The sequence below is a fragment of the Geotrypetes seraphini genome, chromosome 3 (genome assembly GCF_902459505.1).
Source record: "Geotrypetes seraphini chromosome 3, aGeoSer1.1, whole genome shotgun sequence".
Taxonomy (NCBI): Eukaryota; Metazoa; Chordata; class Amphibia; order Gymnophiona; family Dermophiidae; genus Geotrypetes; species Geotrypetes seraphini.
The window spans coordinates 73,925,385-73,944,863 of record NC_047086.1 but is presented as its reverse complement, the minus strand read 5'-3'; the positions used below and the strand labels follow the sequence as shown (position 1 = coordinate 73,944,863).

Genomic DNA, 19,479 nt, shown 5'->3' with positions numbered 1-19,479 from the left:
TTTTGTTTTGTCAAAATAGCTCCAATTGTCCTGTTATGTTTGTTTTTTTTAAACTTAATTCTTAACTAAATGTAAATCGCATTGGATTTGGATTTTGCGATCAAATCAAATATTTTAATAAACAAAACTTATAACAAATAGTGTATGCTTCTTGACCATTTACCTGAGTGAGATCCAGACAGTGAGCTGAGCAGCCTGGCTTGTGGATGCGCTCCATCAAACAGTTCAACCAAATCATTTAGTGCTGTTTGGAAATAAGCAAATTGCCCAAACACAACTGGAAAAGAAAAACAAATTGGCCATTAGTAAGAAATCACCAGTACAATTTTTATCCTATCAGATATTAACAAAAAATCCCAGTGGAATATTGTGTTGTAGATTTGCTATAAATGACAAAGTTATTATTTTATTAGGCCTCTTTCCAGATATTTAGGGCAACAGATTTCATGTATTCATTTATCACATAAGAGCATGTTATTTGTATATTCGGAAGCAGGTTATCAGGCAGATTTTAGATAGAACATGGAGAGATAAATTCATATGTTGAAGTCAGGACGCTGGGTGGCTCTGCCAAGCAAAGTAAACTATAAAATAGATACAGGACTACTCATCAAAGTCCCTCTACATACAGAGGGAACAGTGATTTTAGAAATCTGCACATGGATCAGGTGCAAGCAACTAACCAGAGGACATAATTTGAGGTTGAGGGGTGGTAGATTCAGGGGCAATGTTAGGAAATTCTACTTTACGGAGAGGGTGGTGGATGCCTGGAATGCGCTCCCGAGAGAGGTGGTGGAGAGTAAAACTGTGACTGAGTTCAAAGAAGCGTGGGATGAACACAGAAGATTTAGAATCAGAAAATAATATTAAATATTGAACTAGGCCAGTTACTGGGCAGACTTGCACGGTCTGTGTCTGTGTATGGCCGTTTGGTGGAGGATGGGCAGGGGAGGGCTTCAATGGCTAGGAGGGTGTAGATGGGCTGGAGTAAGTCTTAACAGAGATTTTGGCAGTTGGAACCCAAGCACAGTACCGGGTAAAGCTTTGGATTCTTGCCCAGAAATAGTTAAGAAGAAAAAAAAACAAAACAAAACAACAATCTAGGAAGCAACTAATTTTCCTCCAGATCTGATGTGCCTTATCATATGGGGCAGCTGGTGGACACTTCTAAAAAGAGTTGGCTCCTGTTTATCATGCAGAGGATTTCTAGGAGGCCATTCTCCTCTCCAGAAAAATTTGACACTCCTTGTCAACCATGTCACATATGTAATGCTAACATTACATAGGGGAGCACTGCGTTGTGCAGACCAGAAAGTGGTCATCGTGACTCCTCTTGGGTGATGGTGATTATCCAGGACTATACATTTCAATGACCTTCTGGGGATATACCTAACGTGACCATTTATTTTTTTCATCAAAAGGGGACATCTATTAATTGTCAGTCCCGCCCCAAATCCCGCCCCCAATTTTTTCCATTCATTTTTCATGTACACATAATATCTTATTAATTCATAATGGTAACCATAAAATTAAAATTAAAAACAAACAAACCACAAAGCACACTATACGCAGAGAAAATGTTAATTATCATTTATATTTGGTTTTTTTTTTCAAAGATATCAAGGCAGATGACTTTAAAATATGTAATGTCACCTCTGTAACTATAGAAAAATAGACAAATATAGTGCAAAATATAGACAACAGATATAAATTCTCAAAACTGACACATTTTGATCACTACATTGAAAATAAAATAATTTTTCCTACTTTTGCTGTCTGGTGATTTCATGAGTCTCTGGTTGAGTTTCCTTCTGACTATGCATCCTTTCTTTTCTTTCTTTCTGTACTCAGGCCCAACAATTGTCCTTTTCTCTTCTCTCTTCCCATATTTTTTAAACTCTGTAAACCGTGTCGTGCTCCACTTCAGTGGAGAAGATGCGGTATATAAACCTAAGGCTTAGTTTAGTTTAGTTTCTATTCTCTCCTTCCTTCCTTCCCGTGTCCTTAGTGCCCCTTCCTATGTACTTAGTGCCCACAGTGCCCCTTCCCATGTTCTTATTTCCCCTTCCCATATCCTTAGTGCCCCCAGTGCCCCATTCCCATGTCCTTAGTTCCCCTTCCCAAGTCCTTAGTGCCCCCTAATGCTCCTTCCCTTGTCCTTAGTTCCCCTTCCCATGTCCTTAGTTCCCCAAGTGCCTCCTTCCAATGTCTTTAGTGCCCCAAGTGCCTCCTTCCAATGTCCTTAGTGCCCCTTCCTATGTACTTAGTGCCCCCAGTGCCCCTTCCCATGTCCTTAGTTCCCCTTCACATGTCCTTAGTGCCCCCTGTGCCTCCTTCCTATGTCCTTAGAACCCCCAGTACCTCCTTCCTATTTCCTCCACACAGCCTTCCAGCCTTTGTTCCACCCCCACCCCCGAAGTCAGCCTGCCTACTTCGCTCCCTCCCAGCCACGCTAAAGACAGCCTGCTTGCCTCCCTCCCTCCCTCCAGCGCCACAACCTGGCCTCCCCCCTGGACTGGCTCCCCGCTGCTGCTGCCTACTGCCGCTTCAAACACACACCCCTGCCGCCACCGCTGCTGACTACCAAAACTAAAGCAAAGGAAGGTCCAGGAGACGGCCCATAAACCTTCTTCCCAATGTCAATTCTGACATCCTAGAGGAAGTTCCCGGCCAGCCAGGCACTAAATGGCTGGCTCAGAACTTCCTCTCCTATGTCAGAATTGACATTGGGAAGAAGATTTGTGGGCCGGCTCCTGGACCTTCCTTTGCTTTACAGTAGTTGCGGCAGTCGGCAGCAGTGGCGGCGGGGGGGGGGGGAGGAGGGAGGGTGTTTGAAGCGGTGGTAGGCAACAGCAGCTGGGGCCGGTCGGGGGAGGGGCAGGCTTTGGCTTCAGCTTCAGTGCTGGAGGGAGGGAGGGGAAGCAATCGCCTGTTCCGTTGTCCCCGCTCACATCTTGGGACACTGTCCCTAAAAACAGGACATTTCGACATCCCAAAGCTGTGCGTGGGGACAACAGGACAGGGGATCAAAAATGGGATGTGTATACCTTACTGGATGGGCATCCTTCACTGTGACAGCACTCTGAAACACATCATTCATATTACTTAACAGCAGAGCCTTTACACCTTCTGCTGTATGGAATCTATAGCTGTTAACATGATCTCTCCCCATACTTTTTCATCTATATTTCCAGGTTCTCTATAGTCACTCTTATGTATGCATATAGACTGCTTTTTTTTATTGATAGGGGCATCCATCTGTCATACAATCATTTTTGCCTTTCTCAGGGAATGGCTACAGGTATAATTTGACTGGTCTTGGATGTTGATACCCCGTCTTTAAAAATACTGCTGTGGATACCTACATCTCTAGATAAATCTTCATTTTCCTTTTCAGATGGTCTTTCTAAAATGGGGCTCCACATATGTAAAGGCATGGTTATTAAATGAAAATATTGTATCTACCCCAATAGGTATCACTTGTAGTCTTGTTTCAGCACATTTTCTCCTACTCATCAGCATAGTGTTAAAGAAATTCTCCAGTTCTATAGTTCTTGCTGTTCCTTGCTTGAAGCATGCAAATATCCAGAACATTTTCCTTTCTTCTTTCAACTCTAAACTGAAACAACTTGCTTTCATCCATATTTTGGAGCTCATATTTTGGCTACCCATGCAGATAACAATTTTAGGCCCTCTTTGCAGGTTTCTTCCATGGCCTGGGGTGCTAAATGCTCCGATGCTCATAGTAATTCTAGGATGCATAGTAATTCTAGGATTACATTAGTGATTATGCAGTCAGACATTCGGTATTCATAAAAATGGTCAACCAGGTACACTCCTGCAATACTTTAATGTTGCAATACTTTAATGATGCAAATGATTGGCCTACTATTACCTTAGAAAAAGTCAAATGTACCGTTTTTGAATATATTTCTAAGGTGCTCGTCAGTTGACTTATGCCTCTTTAGTGACTGCTTACAATAGTTCTCTGACCATTTCTATAGACCTCAGAACTACCACTCCTCCGTCCCACAAAAGTGTCTCAATGGGGAGATTCAAGTGGTGACCTCCTCACCGGTCTATTTAATTTAAATAATGTGCAATTCTTATCATTTTTTAAGCTTATTTTTACTTATCTCAGTAATGGTGAACTTTCAGTTTTCAATATAGGCTAGCGGTGAGACCCGACATGTTTCACGAAGGTTTCATCAGGGGTCTACCCTAAAACCCCACCCCTGAATATCCATGGCAAGAGGAGTGCCAAATTCCTCCTGCTGTCACCCCTCACCGAGACATCCTCTGGAAGGAGGGGTGCCCACTCCCTCCTGCTGCCACCCAACCCCCACCAAACATCATCGGCAGGAGGGATGCCCAGTCCCTCATGCCAGAATCCTCCCCTGAAGACATGCCCCCCCACCCCATCCAGACCCAACCAGTACTTATTTTTCATAGGCAGGCAAGAGGGATGCTTACTCCCTCCGGATGGCAGAGCTATTAACATTTACCCTTTCTACTACACACAATATTTTATAGATCTCTATCATATCACCCCTGAGCTGTCTCTTCTCCAAACTGAAGAGCCTTAGCTGTTTTAGCCTTTCCTCATAGGGAAGTCATCCCATCCCTTTTATCATTTTTGTCAACCTTCTCTGTACCACATTGGGAAGAATAACCCAAATCACAGAGGATGCTAGGGTCCAACTTGGGGATTAGCGCCCAAGAAAAGGATCTGGGTGTCATCATAGACAATATGATGAAACATTCCACCCAATGTGTGGCGGTGGCCAAAAAAGCAAACATGATGCTAGGAATTATTTTTTAAAAGGATTATTGACAAGATTAAGAATGTTATAATGTCCCTATATCTCTCCATGGTGCAACCTCATCTGGAGTACTGCATTCAGTTCTGCTCTCCTTATCTCAAGAAAGATATAGCAGCACTAGAAAAGGTTCAAAGAAGAGTAACCAAGAAGATAAAGGGGATGGAACTCATCTCGTATGAGGAAAGACTAAAAAGGTTAGGGCTTTTCAGCATGGAAAAGAGATGGCTGAGGGGAGATATATTTGAAGTCTACAAAATCCTGAGTGGAGTAGAACGGGTACAAGTGGATCAATTTTACACCCCATCAAAAATTACAAAGACTAGGGAACACACAATGAAGTTACAGGGAAATATCAATAGGAGGAAATATTTTTTCACTCAGAGAATAGTTAAGCTCTGGAACCCATTGCCAAAGGTTATGCTAAGAGTGGATAGTGTAACTGGTTTTAAGAAAGGTTTGAAAAATTTCCTGAAGGAAAAGTTCATAGTCAGTTATTGAGAAAGACATGAGGGAAGCCACTGCTTGCCCTGGATTGGTAGCATGGAATGTTGGTACACCTTGAGTTTTGGCCAGGTACTAGAGACCTGGATTGGTCACCGTAGGAACAGGTTATTGGACTTGATGGACCATGTTCTTATCTAATGCCACTATATCTTTTTTTTAAGATATGGCAACCAGATTTGCACACTGTATTCTATGTGATAGAGTGATACAAGGGCATTAAAACATTTTCATCTTTATTTTCCATTCCTTTCCTGATAATTCCTAACATTCTATTTGCTTTCTTAGACACTGCCACACAATGACACCTAGATCCTTTTCCTGAGCAGTGACTCTTAATGTGGAACTCTGCATCACATAGCTATAAGTTCGGGTTCCTCTTTCCCACATGCGTCACTTTGCACTTGCTCACATTAAACGTCATCTGCCATTTTGATGCCCGGTCTCCCAGTCTCACAAGGACCTCATTCAATTTTCACAATCCTCTTGTGATTTAACAAATTTGTGTTATCAGCAAATTTACCCCTCCCCCTTTTTTATAAAACTGCACTAGCGTTTTTTAGCACCAGCCATGGCAGTAACAGCTCCAACGCTGATAGGAATTCCTATGAGTATTGGAGCTATTTCCTCCATGGTCAGTGCAAAAAAAATGTTAGCACAGTTTTGTATAAGGGGCTGGGGTGGGCGGGGAGGAGGGGTAATTATCTTATTAGTTATTCCCATCTCTAGATCATTGATAAATATGTTTAAAAGAAGTGGTTCCAGCATAGACCCCTGAGGAACCACACAATTTACCTTTCTCCACGGAGAATAATAGCCATTTAAACCTACTCTCTGTTTTCCGTGTTTTAACCAATTTTTAACCCATAATAGGACATTACCGCCTATCCAATGACTTTCTAACTTTCTCAAGTTTTTATGAGGTGCTTTATCAAGCGCCTTTTAAAAATCCAAATACACAATATCACCTTTATCCACATGTTCATTCACCCGTTCAAAGAAATGCAGTAGATTGGTGAGGCAAGATTTCCCTTGACTAAATTCATGTTGACTTTCTCTCATTAATCCATGCTTATGTATATGTTCTGTCATTTTGTTCTTTGTAATGGTCTCTACTTTTTTGCCCAGCACTGACGTCAGACTCACCGGTCTATAATTTTCTGGATCATCTCTTGAACCTTTTTTAGAAAGCAGTGTCACGCTGGCCAACCTCCAGCTTTCGGTACTATGTTATGCGCTGATTTTGAAATTTGCATGTGGCCATTAGCTTGCAAGCTCATACCGCCATCTATTTATTAAGCTATAAGGGCTTATGTGCTAACCATTGGCTAATTGGTTAGAGAACGGTGATGTAGCTGTGCTTACTTGATTAGTGCAAGACACATCTACTATATGCTTCCAAATATGACCCCACACTAAAAAATAAAAGCCATTTTTAATCATATGGGTATCACGTGCTGATTCCAAACTTACCTCGCAGTAGTGGAATTTATCCTTCGGTAAGCACATAGGTTTTTGAGATCTGTCCATTATATACATAAAGGTCAGTACTTATACAAGGAGGTTGAAAAATCACATTCCACATACAAGTACTTGCAACTTATATGGAGAAGCTTCTGAGTGATGTTGCTTTCTTGTTTGCTGAATACTTTATTTTTAATTGCCGCACTCACTGTACGTTGACAAATATATGTCAGAATATAAGTTGTCAGAATCCTTGAAAAAAGCTACCTGGGATGTACCAAATTACATTTTCTGCTTACCTGTCCTACTTTGAAATTATGCTCATTCTTTTATAAGTTATTTCTTTTTAATAAGATGACATTTAGCAAAAGCTGCAGAAATGCATGTTTTATTTATATATAAATCACTGCTTGGGTTGAATGCTTAAAGCATTATTCACAGCCGGATGGTGTTATTTGGAAGTAATAATTCAGACCAGATACATACAGATGGAATATATGATCTCTCACTGAAAAACATTAAAGTATTGCAGGAGTGTACCTGGTTGACCATTTTTATGAATACCGAATGTCTGACTGCATAATCACTAATGTAATTTTATAACTGTGCATAGGTAAAAATATGTTCATATTTTTTCTCAGGAATATAGTACAACAGAGGAGGGAAGATGTCTTGCCTCAAACTATAGCAAACAAATAAAAAAGGCAAGTGAGATGTCTTAAAGCAACCAATGGTATAGTTTATTAGTTTGAACAGTTTAAAATCTTTAGTCTCAACAGGAATCCAAGTTTCGGCACGCAGAAAGTACCTTCTTCAGGGGACAAACAAATAGGTTTGTCCCATGCTTTCTTGAATTCTGATATAGTCTTTGGCCACCAAACTTTTTCACTACCTCATGACCGCCACACACAATCCCTTCTCTGTCAGATATTGAAGTGAAAGCAGAAATGAATTGAGCTATTGCTGTGCTCTGTATTAGAGAATGAGCGATTAGTGCGTGCTAAACGTTAATGCATTCATAGACTAACATGCATGCACTAACATTTAGTGCACACTAAATCGATTAGCACACCTTAGTAAAAGAGGGCCTAAATGCTCCAATGTTGCTCTGATGCTCATAGAATTCTATGAGCGTCGGAGCAGCATAGGCGCATTTAGCACCCCGGACTATGGTAGCAACCCTTACTGCAGCTTAGTAAAAGAGGGCCTATGTTGTCTAATAAAACAATTATTAGAAACCAGTCTTTAAACCCGTTACATTAACGGGTGCTAGATTAGATGTGTCTGTCTGTCTGTGTTTCTTTATCTCTCTCTCCTTGGCCACTGTCTGTATCCTTCTGTCTCCCCCTCCCTCCCCCCGAGCAAAGCTGTCTGCCCCCAGCACACACCTCTCCCCCCCCCCAAATGTCTCTCCATGGCCTTCTTCTGTCTTCCCCCCAGAGCAAAGCTGTCTGTCCACAGCACACCTCCCCCCAAAGCAGCCCCCTTTCCCTCTCACTATCTCTCCATGGCCCCTTCTGTCTTCCCCCCAGAGCAAAGCTGTTTGCCCCAAGCACACCCCTCCCCCCAAAGCAGCCCCCTTTCCCTCTCCCGCTGATTCTCTCTCTCAGGCCCCCTTTCTCTGTCTGTCTTTCTGTCCCTCTCCCTGCCCCTGTGTCTTTCTTTCTTTCTGTCTCCCTCTCTCCCGCTGTCTGTCTGTCATTTTTCCCCATTTCCCTGTGCAGCAGCATTTCCATCCCACTCCCTATGCAGCAGCAACAGCATTTCCCTCCTATCCCCCCCTTTCCTGTGCAAAAGCAGTAGCAGCATTTTCCCCCACCCCCTTTCCATTCTCTTACCTTCTCTTCCCTTACCGTTCCCTGCTCCGTTCAGCCCCTCCCCCTTCTTTTACTGCCGTTGTCCTGCTCGATCTGGCCTGCTCCTTACCCTCCCACCGCCGACAAACTTCCGGGCTCCAGCCGCGTAGGCAGCACTTTAAACACGCTGCTTTGCGGCCTTCTACTGCCGATTTCCTCTGCCACGTCTGTCTCCGATGATGTCATCAGAGACGCGGCAGAGGAAATTGGCAGTAGAAGGGCGCGAAGCAGCGCGTTTATAGTGCTGCCTACGCCGCTGGAGCCGGGAGGTTTGTGGAGGGTCAACGGCCAGAGCGGGGCTGCTGTCCACCACTGGTGCTGCCTACGCTGCTGGAGCCGGGAGGTTTAGAGAGAGCACAGTCGTGCTTCAGCCACCGCGCACGCTCCTCCAGCCCCTGCAAGCGCCGTGAGGTGTGAAATAGAATACTGCCACAGAAGCACACCTCACGGCGCCAGGAATCACGAATTTTCAAGAGCGCATGCGCGCTCTAGGGTTTTATTATTAGTGGTAAAGAAAGTGATTAAATTCTTACCAAATTCCTGCGGTACAGTTATTGAATAATGACACATCTGGTCTGAAGTATAATTATGTGGGTAATTTGGTGATAAAACAACACCATCTGATCCAGTATATTGCCCTCCACAGGGAGCTGAAAACAGAAAAATATATATAATACAATTACTGTACATCTATCAACATCATTACAATTGTAGATCCTGGTACAAAACTGCGCTGACAAACAACTCATTCTAAATATTGAGCTGCCCATTCTATCCCTATGGGCAGCCCAGCATTTAGCATGCGATACTCAGCAGCACAGCTTTACAATAGTCCACCATTGAGCGTTATGTTTAATTTAATAAGAATATTTATCTGATATTTAATCAAAATGATTCACTGCATATTACTATTCAAATGTAACAATAAATTCCAGTACACATTTTACATAGTGGAATAAATCAACTCCTTTAAATAGCCATGTACCAATCATACCTATATATATATTAGAATAATCATGTTTAAAACATAAAATACTTAACATGGAAATAAAAATCTAGTAACATCTTTACACAAATGTTCAAGTCAATACAAAGAATGTTCAATTACGTATACTGTACATGCTGATAGCTTTACGAATGCATAGTGCGGATTTTAGCGCCAGCAGCGGCGGTAACTGCTCCGACGCTCATAGAATTCCTATGAGCGTCAGAGCAGTTACCGCCGCTACCGGCGCTAAAATCCAGGCTATGCATTCGTAAAAGAGGGGGCAAGTTTTTAAAACATTTAAAATCTCTATAAAATAACTGACACCATAAGGAGAGGGATCTCCAGGAGAGCAGACTCAGGGGGGTGGGTCTGTGAAATGGGCAGACTTGATGGGCTATGGCCCTTATCTGCCGTCATTTTTCTATGTTCTATGTTTCTATAAGTTATATGGCAGCAAATTCCAAGCCTCTGGCCCTTTCCTGAAATAATTTTATGACAGGTTTCTTAAAGTGGCCTTTTAAAAAATTTACTGGACTGAGGCCCCGATTCTGCAAACTGTGTCCCGTTTGTAGGCCGCTGTAGGCATCGTATAGCTGTCTAACCAGCCAATCGGGACACACATTTAAAAAAAAATGCTTCCCAGATAGGTTGCCTATATTGAAGGTGCCTCTGGGAGCCTAGGGTGACCCACAAGCCTGCCTAAGGCTAGGCATAGCCTTAGGTGAACCTAGGAGGTTATACGCGTCTCCCTAGGTCAGCGGTAGACACGTACAATGTAGGCCAGCAACATGCTGGCCTACCTTGTAAGTAGCAAGAAATCAGAACAAAGGTGACCAATCGGTGCTCAGATTCTTTTTATTGTGTTTAACTCGACACGATCATGTTTCGGCCCAAGAGGGCCTGCATCAGCAGTTTTATGATTAAGTCAAAATAGATAAGATGTGCCAAAACTCATATTCTTTCACTCTTCATGAGAAATACAGCTGATAAGAGATCCAATGTGTGCTGCTGTCCATACCAAAATGGTAGAGACAGCAGCACACGTTGGATCTCTTATCAGATGTATTTCTCATGAAGAGTGAAAGAATATGAGTTTTGGTACATCTTATTTGTTTTAACTTAACCATAAGACTTCTTAGGCAAGCCTTTTTGGGCTGAAACACAATTGTGTTGAGTCAAACACAATAAAAATAATCTGTACACCAATTGGTCACCTTTGTTCTGATTTCTTGCTGTTCACTTGTGTGAAGGCAGATTCTCCTGTGTTTCCCCTACATTGTAAGTAGACATGGCCACTATACTTATCGCAGCAAAGAATCTCCCTGCCGCGATAAGTATAGCGGCCGAGGCTGCCAGTCCTCCCTTGAACGATCGCAGCAGGAGGGAGCTCAACCCCTCCTGCCCGAAGACCCCCCTTGTGCGGCAGACAAACACTCCCCCCATCTAATCCCCCCCCACTAACCTAAAAAGTTGGATGGATGGATGGGTCTTCCTACCGTCTGGCCAGCAGGCCCGCCTCTGTCAAAATGAAGTGGGCCTGCCCCTTCCCAGTGCATTTTGGGATGCACCGGGGAAGGGCCTAAGGCCTGATTGGCCCAGGTGCCTAAGGCCCCTCCTATAGGTCCTATGGGTGAGGCCATAGGCACATGGGCCAATCAGGCCTTAGGCCCCTCCCCAGTACATCCCACAATGCACTGGGAAGGGGCAGGCCCAACTCATTTTGACAGAGGTAGACCTGCCAGCTGGCCGGTAGGAAGACCCGGCTGGCCGGCCAACTTTTCAGGTTAGTGGGGGGGGATATTAGCTGAGGGGGAGTGTGTGTCTGCCATACCTTGGGGAGGTCTTCTTCGGGCAGGAGAGGTTGGGCTCCTTCCTGCCACGATGTTCGGGGGATCTTCAGGCAGGAGGGGTTGGGCTCTCTCCTGCCGTGATCTTCGTGGGGAGGTGAGGGGATCTACAGGCAGGAGGGGTTGGGCTCCCTCCTGCCACAATCTTTTTGGGGGGTCTTCGGGCAGAAGGGGTTGGATTCCCTCCTGCTGCGATCATTCGGGGGGGGGGGGGGGAGGCAAGGTTTGGCTGCTGAAGCCGCAGTCACTATACATATTGCAGCAGGGAGATTCCTTGTTACAATAAGTATAGCAGCCATGTCTACAGTAACCCGGTTCTGTAACTGGTGTCTGTAACATAGATGTCAGTTACAGAATCGGGTTTATTTTAGGCAGGTATAGGCCCGATTCTGTATAGGATGCCTGTTCCGAGCATCCTATATAGAATCCGGGCCTGAGTGTCTAAACTTATACATATAATTTTACTAATCTGTGTTTAGGAACATAAAAGGTAGGTGGCAGCAAAGTGGATTTAGGGCAAAAGAAAAAGCTTGGAGCCTTGCACTGATTTTAAGTATTAGGTACTTGAAAGCTGGACACAAATTTAGGAAACTAGTCTAGAAACCTAAGATGGTCAATTTAAAAAAGCATTTACATGTGTAAATAGAAGGAATATCTGAATGTGTAGGCCCCCTAGACATTTAGGACTAAATTATATATATACTGCACCTAAAAAATAATTAATTCATTTTTCTATACTGTTCTTCCCAGGGAGCTCAGAATGGTTTACATGAATTTATTCAGGTACTCAAGCATTCTTCCCTGTCTATCCCAGTGGGCTCACAATCTATCTAATGTACCTGGGGCAATGGGAGATTAAGTGACTTGCCCAGGGTTACAAGGAACAGTGTGGATTTGAACCCACAACCTCAGGGTTCTGAGGCTGTAGCTTTAACCACTGCACCACACTCTCCCTTTTGTTTTGAATTTTGATAGAGACAATTCTGACCTTATATCTGAGGGAGGGGACTTCCAGAGTAAGGGGCCGATGTAACTAAAAGCAGTTTCATGCAAAATGGTCATAAAATAGTAACATAGTAGATGATGGAAGATAAAGACCCGAATGGTCTATCTAGTCTGCCCAACCTGATTCAATCTAAAAATTTGTTGTTGTTATTTTTTTCTTCTTCTTCTTAGCTATTTCTGGGCAAGAATCCAAAGCTCTGCCTGGTACTGTTCTTAGGTTCCAACTACTGAAGTCTCCGTCAAAGCTCACTCCAGTCCATCTACACCAGGGATCTCAAAGTCCCTCCTTGGGGGCCGCAATCCAGTTGGGTTTTCAGGATTTCCCCAATGAAGATGCATGAGATCTATGTGCATGCATTGCTTTCAATGCATATTCATTGGGGAAATTCTGAAAACCCGACTGGATTGTGGCCCTAAAGGAGGGACTTTGAGATCCCTGATCTACACCCTCCCAGCCATCAAAGCGCTCCCCAGCCCATCCTCCCCCAAACAGCCATATACAGACACAGACCGTGCAAGTCTGCCCAGTACTGGTCTTAGTTCTTCAATATTTACTATTATTTTCTGATTCTAGAACCTCTGTGTTCATCCCACACTTTTTTGAACTCCGTCACCATTTTCCTCTCCACCACCTCTCTCGGGAGTGCATTCCAGGCATCCACCACCACCCTCTCCGTAAAGAATTTCCTTACATTGCTCCTGAATCTACCACCCCTCTACCTCAAATTATGTCCTCTGGTTTTACCATTTTCCTTTCTCTGGAAAAGATTTTGTTCTACCTTAATACCTTTCAAGTATTTGAACGTCTGGTCAATGGAAAGAAGTAAAAGAGGGAACTATGAGTAAGTTATTAAGTATGCTATTTAGAAGACTTATAACTTATCCATAAGGGGCTGGATTCAGTCAATGGTGCTGAAAGATGCCAGGAAAATTATGCCTAGGTGTTATTCCAAAATTAATCACTGTTTATAGAATAGCACTTACTCTCGGACACATTGCCTAACTTTAGGTGTGATCATTTGTACCAATGAAAACATGGTTCAAACCCTTGCCCTAAAGTCAGGCATGGATGCCCATTATTCTATAATTACATGCATTACATCAAGGAATGCCCCTAGTCTACCCATGAACCTCCCATTTCCGGCTCCCTTTTAGATGTAGTTTGTGCACTTAAATTTACACATAAATTTAAATTAAAACTAATTAACACTAACAAATGCTTGTTAAGAAGTCAGTTAGCAGTGCTAATTGGCTTGTTATTCAATTAAGTTGTGCACAAACTGGGCATGTGCCCAAATTTGAGCACCACAGGGATTTGTACTGGGACTGGTACTTTTTAACTTATTTATAAGTGATCTTGAAATTGGAATGACAAGTGAGGTGATTAAATTTACAGATGACACTAAACTGTTCAAAGTTATTACAACGCATGCAGATTGTAAAATAATTGCAGGCTGACCTTAGGAAATTGGAAGAATGGGCGTCCAAGTGGCAGATGAAAACTAATGTGGACAAATGTAAAGTGATGCACATTGGGAAGAATAGCCCGAATCATAGATACCAGATGCAGGGGTCCACCTTGGGGGTCAGCACTCAAGAAAGAGATCTAGGTGTTATAGTAGACAATACTTTCTAACCTTCGCCCAATGTGTGGCAGTGGCCAAAAAAGCATGCAAGATGCTAAGAATTATTAAAAAGGGATGGTTAACAAGACTAAGAATGTTATAATGCCTCTGTATCACTCCATTGTGCGACCTCAATACTCACCCGGAGTATTATGCTCAATTCTGGTCACCTTATCTCAAGAAAGATAGTGATATAAATGTGTCTGTATTGAAAACTATCTAAAAAAAATATGAACTCTGTATTGTAACACCTTTACAGAAGCTCATGTATTGCTACATCATTACAGAAGGTCATGTAAACTGCTCTGAATTGACTCCCAAGTCATTTGTAGTGGTATAGAAGTTTTCAATAAACAATAGGGAAACTAGAAAAGGTTCAAAGAAGAGCGACCAAGATGATAAAGGAGATGGAACGCCTTCCATATGAGGAAAGACTAAAGACTCTTATATAACTGGGTTGGGTTTGTTTTTTTTCAAATTTACATCTGCTCTTTATATTTTGCACAATATTAGAGGACATGCATCACTGTCTCTGTTTCTGTGGTGTTGCATTGTATGCAGAGTCCAGCTTCTTGGTGCTTCAGTTTAAATTTTATCTACATATCTACATTTTATCTACATATCTACATTTATCTACCTCCTCACCCCCCACCCCATTTATAAAGCCTTAGTATGGTTTTTAGCGCTGGCCGCTAAAAACCATAGGAATACTATCATAGGAATACTATGAGCATTAGAGCTATTACCACCGTGGCCGGCGCTAAAAACCATGCTACAATTTTTTTAAAGTGGAAGGCAGGTTTAGTTTGTGATTATATATGCCTTACTGGACGAAGGTTTTTTCTGTGTTGTGTATATGAAAGACATGATTCTCTGTTAGCATTGACTGTGCAGGATTGATCTGTACTACTCTGGCATGTTTAGTTTTACAATGGGTATATTGATGTTCTGCTGCTCACTGCAGTATGTAAGGTGCTTCCTTTTCCTTGGTACAATCTAGTTGTGCGATGAGTGGGTTGTTACTATAAATCATGTTTTTCATACAGATGAAGGGGTGGGGGGGGGGGTGTCAAAAATGATGGGCCCCGGATGTCACATAGTCACATATGCTAGGTAAGCCACTGGTAAGAGTGGTTATTGTAGCTGGTTTTAAGAAAGGTTTCGACAATTTCCTGGAGGAAAAGTCTATAGTTTGTTATTGAGACGGACATGGGGGAAGCCATTGCTTGTCCTGGATCATAGCATGGAATGTTGCTTCTACTTGGGGTTTTACCAAGTACTAGTGACTTGGATTGGCCACCGTGAAGATGGGCTACTCGGCTAGATGAACCATTGGTCTGACCCAGTAAGGCTATTCTTATGTTAGAATTTGGGGGATAGGACCTACTATTCAAAGCTAATTTTCTGGGTAGCAACACCACCTATCTGGATAAGTGGTACTATGGCTATCCACAGAATTTCAGCAGCATTATCCAAATAACACTCCCCCCCTTTTACTAAACTGCGATAGTGGTTTTTTGCACAGGAAGCCACACTAAATGATCCATGCAGCTTCCAATGCTCATAGGAACTCTTTGAGCATGAGGAGACACACTGAGCATTCAGTGAATATCCAAAGTTAATAAATAGATATAAAAAGCCTAGAAAAGAAAATAAGATGATGCCTTTTTATTAGACTAACAATACATTTTTTTAAAATTTGCTTTCGAAGGCAACACCTTCTTCAGATCAGCATTGAGCAAATGTTGACAAATGTCAGAATATATAAGTGAAACATAAAATAATTTGAATGACAGTCTCACAGGAAGAGGATGGGATGGGTTAGATGAGATGAGAAACAGAGACCTGGATGGATGACAGATAGGGAGAGAAGGGTGGGTGATGAGAGGGTGGCAAAGCAGTATAATTTTATGGCTTATAATCAGCTAAAAAACCTAGATCTTTGGTAAGTCCATCTTTTTGACTTCAAAGGTCTTAAGTTCCTGGATTGCCTTAAAATTTCCGTTTACAGTAGTATTCTCACCATAAAATCATTAATGGACTAAGGAAGCTGCCACACCAATTTATTCAAGAAGAATATCCAAATAAAGTATAAATGTCACCCAGAGAGTTTAAATATTGCCGAGATACGGTGGCCTAGTAAGGGGGGGCGGACCACCCAGGGCGCTGTCTTGTTGGGGGCGCCGGCATCTCCTCTCCACCTCCCGCTCCTTCCCACTCTTCCCTGCCACTGTGCTTCTAGCTCTTGCCGTCGCAAGCAGCAGCTCCAACCTGCTGCTCGTGCCGGCCTCAGCGCTCCCTTCTGATGCCTAGATACATGTTTAAGGGAGTGTGATGGGGGCCTGGCTTAGGCATGGATTGGCATGCCTCCAAAATTTTAAAATGGGAGAACACATCCACATTAACAAATTTGCAGGTCAAATTTACATCTTTGAAAAAATATGAACTAGTGATAATTCTCAGGTTTAACGCCATACAAAATTCTATGTAAAAATATGTTACCTGCTTAGAACTCAAATGAGGATTTGGCGGAATATCGGATTGCAGATAACATAACACTTGGGGTCTCAGGCAAGGTAAAAGTGCAAGTGCTCTAAGCATCTTGACCCTTCTGATGTAAACGATACCGTCCCCCTGACATCATCACACAGTCCATCCCCCAGTACACCCGGACACCCTTCAGCTCTTAGTGGGGGTATCCCTGGTGACGTCTAGTGAAAAGTACAAGCAATTCCCACTCACTTCTACTCTTTTGAGCACCTAGCACTAAAAGGGCCCCTCTAGTCCTCCCAGCAGTAGTCTTGTGGTACAAGCTGCAAAATATGAGTACGGTATGTGCTCCTTACCTTGCAGCTTGATTCTAGCAGTAATACTACAAGACTATCACCATTTTGATGTTTGACGTTCACAGCAGGAGGAATCGGGGATCACTCCTGATTCTTGTTAGACCACCCGTGGCTGAGAAAGCTTCTGAGGCCCAAGTATAATAATAAGTATTATATGTGTTTTTACCTTGATACCTTTGTTTAATTGACTATTTTTAAAAAAACAGAATTGTTATAACTATATCAAGCAAAACAATATTTGTACAGAACTCTATGGAAAATTAAATTTAATCAGAGCAAACACGTATAGTTTTCCATATGACTACAATTCTACAACAAGGGGTATAATATGTAGAAAATTATTAAAGCAAATAAAAATGAAGAAATAAACATAAGGACCCTGAAGCATCAAATATTACATCATGCAAAATACTCATGAGTGTCCATCAGTACATTATCTTTCCTTTTGCTATTAATAAACACCATGAGCTGTTGTTATTAATGTGACCGGGCCGAGTAGTATTCCCATCACATATCCAAAACCCCAGGCACCTCTGTACTCCAACTCTCTGCTACAACAAGAGTACACATACAGAGTTAAATACACATACATTCATTCCCTTCTAAAATTCATGACCAGGGGCCTTCCCAACCCTCCTGGTCATTCTCCAGGTCCTCCCTGGACTCCATCTCCTCCAAGTCATCTAAAATCCTTCCTCTGACCCTCTATTGACCCTCTCCATTTTTGGCAGCTTCCGGTGCCATTTGCCGGCCACTCTGCTGGTTGCCACCATCCCAGCCGGTCCCTCCACTGGATGCTCCTTAGATTTTGGACAATGCTCCCAGGGTCTCACAGGCTGCTTCCATAGGAGTCTTTGAACAGCTCTCAGTGCCATTATCAGTCTCTCCACCAGTCACCACTGGGCCCGTCGGTCTCACTACTGATCAGTTGTCTGACCCTCTCAGCCTTGATCTCTGTCAGTTCTTCTCACAGCCCCTTGTGGGACCACCGCCAATCTCTTAATCTCTGGCCTCTTCAGTCCCCACCACCTGGATCCTTCTTCACCAGTCCCATTGCCAGTCATCAAGCCGGAGCCACTTCCTCGACTCCACTTCCTCAACTCCAGGCTCTATCAGACCCTCCAGCTACTTCTCAGCTCTTTCCTACCATGGGAATAGGTCCCAGGGGACCTTCTGACCACTGGGCTTCACTATAGGGCCAGATCTCTCTCCCAGATCTCTATGCTGGTGTATAGGTCCTTGTAGACCCTCCCACCACTGGGCTTCCAGTTCTCCACTACATCAGTCGCTCCTGTCAGGACTGGTCAGCCTGGCTACTCTACTCTACTGCCCCCTATCAGCGCTGGTCAGCAGTGGCCTTCAGGGATTACTGGGAGTTAGGCCAGAGACAGCATTCCTCCTCTTGAGGGTCGCCCAGCTCCCAAAGGAGCTTCTTGCTGTCTGAGCTCTATGTGCTGGGAGCTGTCTGTTAAGCACCACAATGCATGCAGGGTGAGTATACAGCTCCCAGCAACACTTGCAGCTCTTATGCAGATCAACTTTCCTCTCAGGCTCAATGAGCTCCACTACTCAGGCTCCCTCCACTGGCCAGTGACAGGCCACAGTGGTCTGTCACAGCTCTGCAGGTTCAAAAAATATACATATTTAACCGAATGTAATTTAATCACACATCTACGAAGAATCTTTCAAAAGTATAAAGCTCCCAACTATAGCAAACCAAGTCTAAGAACAAGAAATCATTTATACTTCCTCTGTGTATCTGTAGACATGTGTCAGGAAAAACCTGAACAAGACATTTCAAAAATATGATCTGCAGCTGTATGAAATACATTCTCGGGAGCTAATCTTTATCTGCTGACAAGGCCAGAATCACAATTAGAGTAGCAGGGATAATAATATCCTCTTCTGAATTTTTCAATATTGCTGAATCATCCAAATGAACTTCTCTAGCCTGAACCTGAAGAAATTCCTCAGGCTTTCTCTTAACTGTTTGGCAATTAATATGCCTTAACAATTAATGGAAATAATTCAAGAGGAACTTTGATAACCTCTGAATGGTATTTCTTAACATGTCCATTGGTGTAGTAAAGATTAATTTAGGATAGCTAATGAATCTCAAAATTAAACTCTTTGCTACATTTACTAAATTTTCCAACATCTATCAAGGCAGACAGTTGCTAACAAGTTTGAATTTTAGTTTCTTGATTCTGCAATGTATTCTAAACATGAGAACATTCTAATTCCAATGCCATTAGTTTAGATTCATGCACTTGATTTTTATTTGGGAAGCAGCAGCACTCAAAATGTGTATAGCCTCCCAAATGGTCTCTAAAGAAAAAAAAATAATAATTAAATGTGGCAAACACTGAAGAAGTGCCCCGAGTACTTACAGAATCCCTCAAAGAGTGTATAGAGGCTTAACTTGCAAAACTGAAGCCAATGCCTGTCCAGTTTGACTAAGATTGTATTCCACCCCTGGGCTCACACCTCTGATTGACACTAGAATATTAGCTTGCTCCAAACA

At 42.8% G+C, this 19,479-nt stretch overlaps 1 protein-coding gene across 1 annotated transcript in view; it reads right to left on the bottom strand.

Moving 5' to 3' along the window:
• The window catches only part of CSMD1 (CUB and Sushi multiple domains 1), a 2,397,241-nt gene that overhangs the window by 454,216 nt on the left and 1,923,546 nt on the right, over positions 1–19,479 (bottom strand). The window contains exons 31-32 of the mRNA XM_033936341.1: positions 9,178–9,294; positions 164–277 (exon numbers count right to left, since the gene is read on the bottom strand). Of these exons, the coding sequence (XP_033792232.1) occupies positions 164–277; positions 9,178–9,294 (231 nt within the window). The remainder of the gene's footprint in view (positions 1–163; positions 278–9,177; positions 9,295–19,479) is intronic.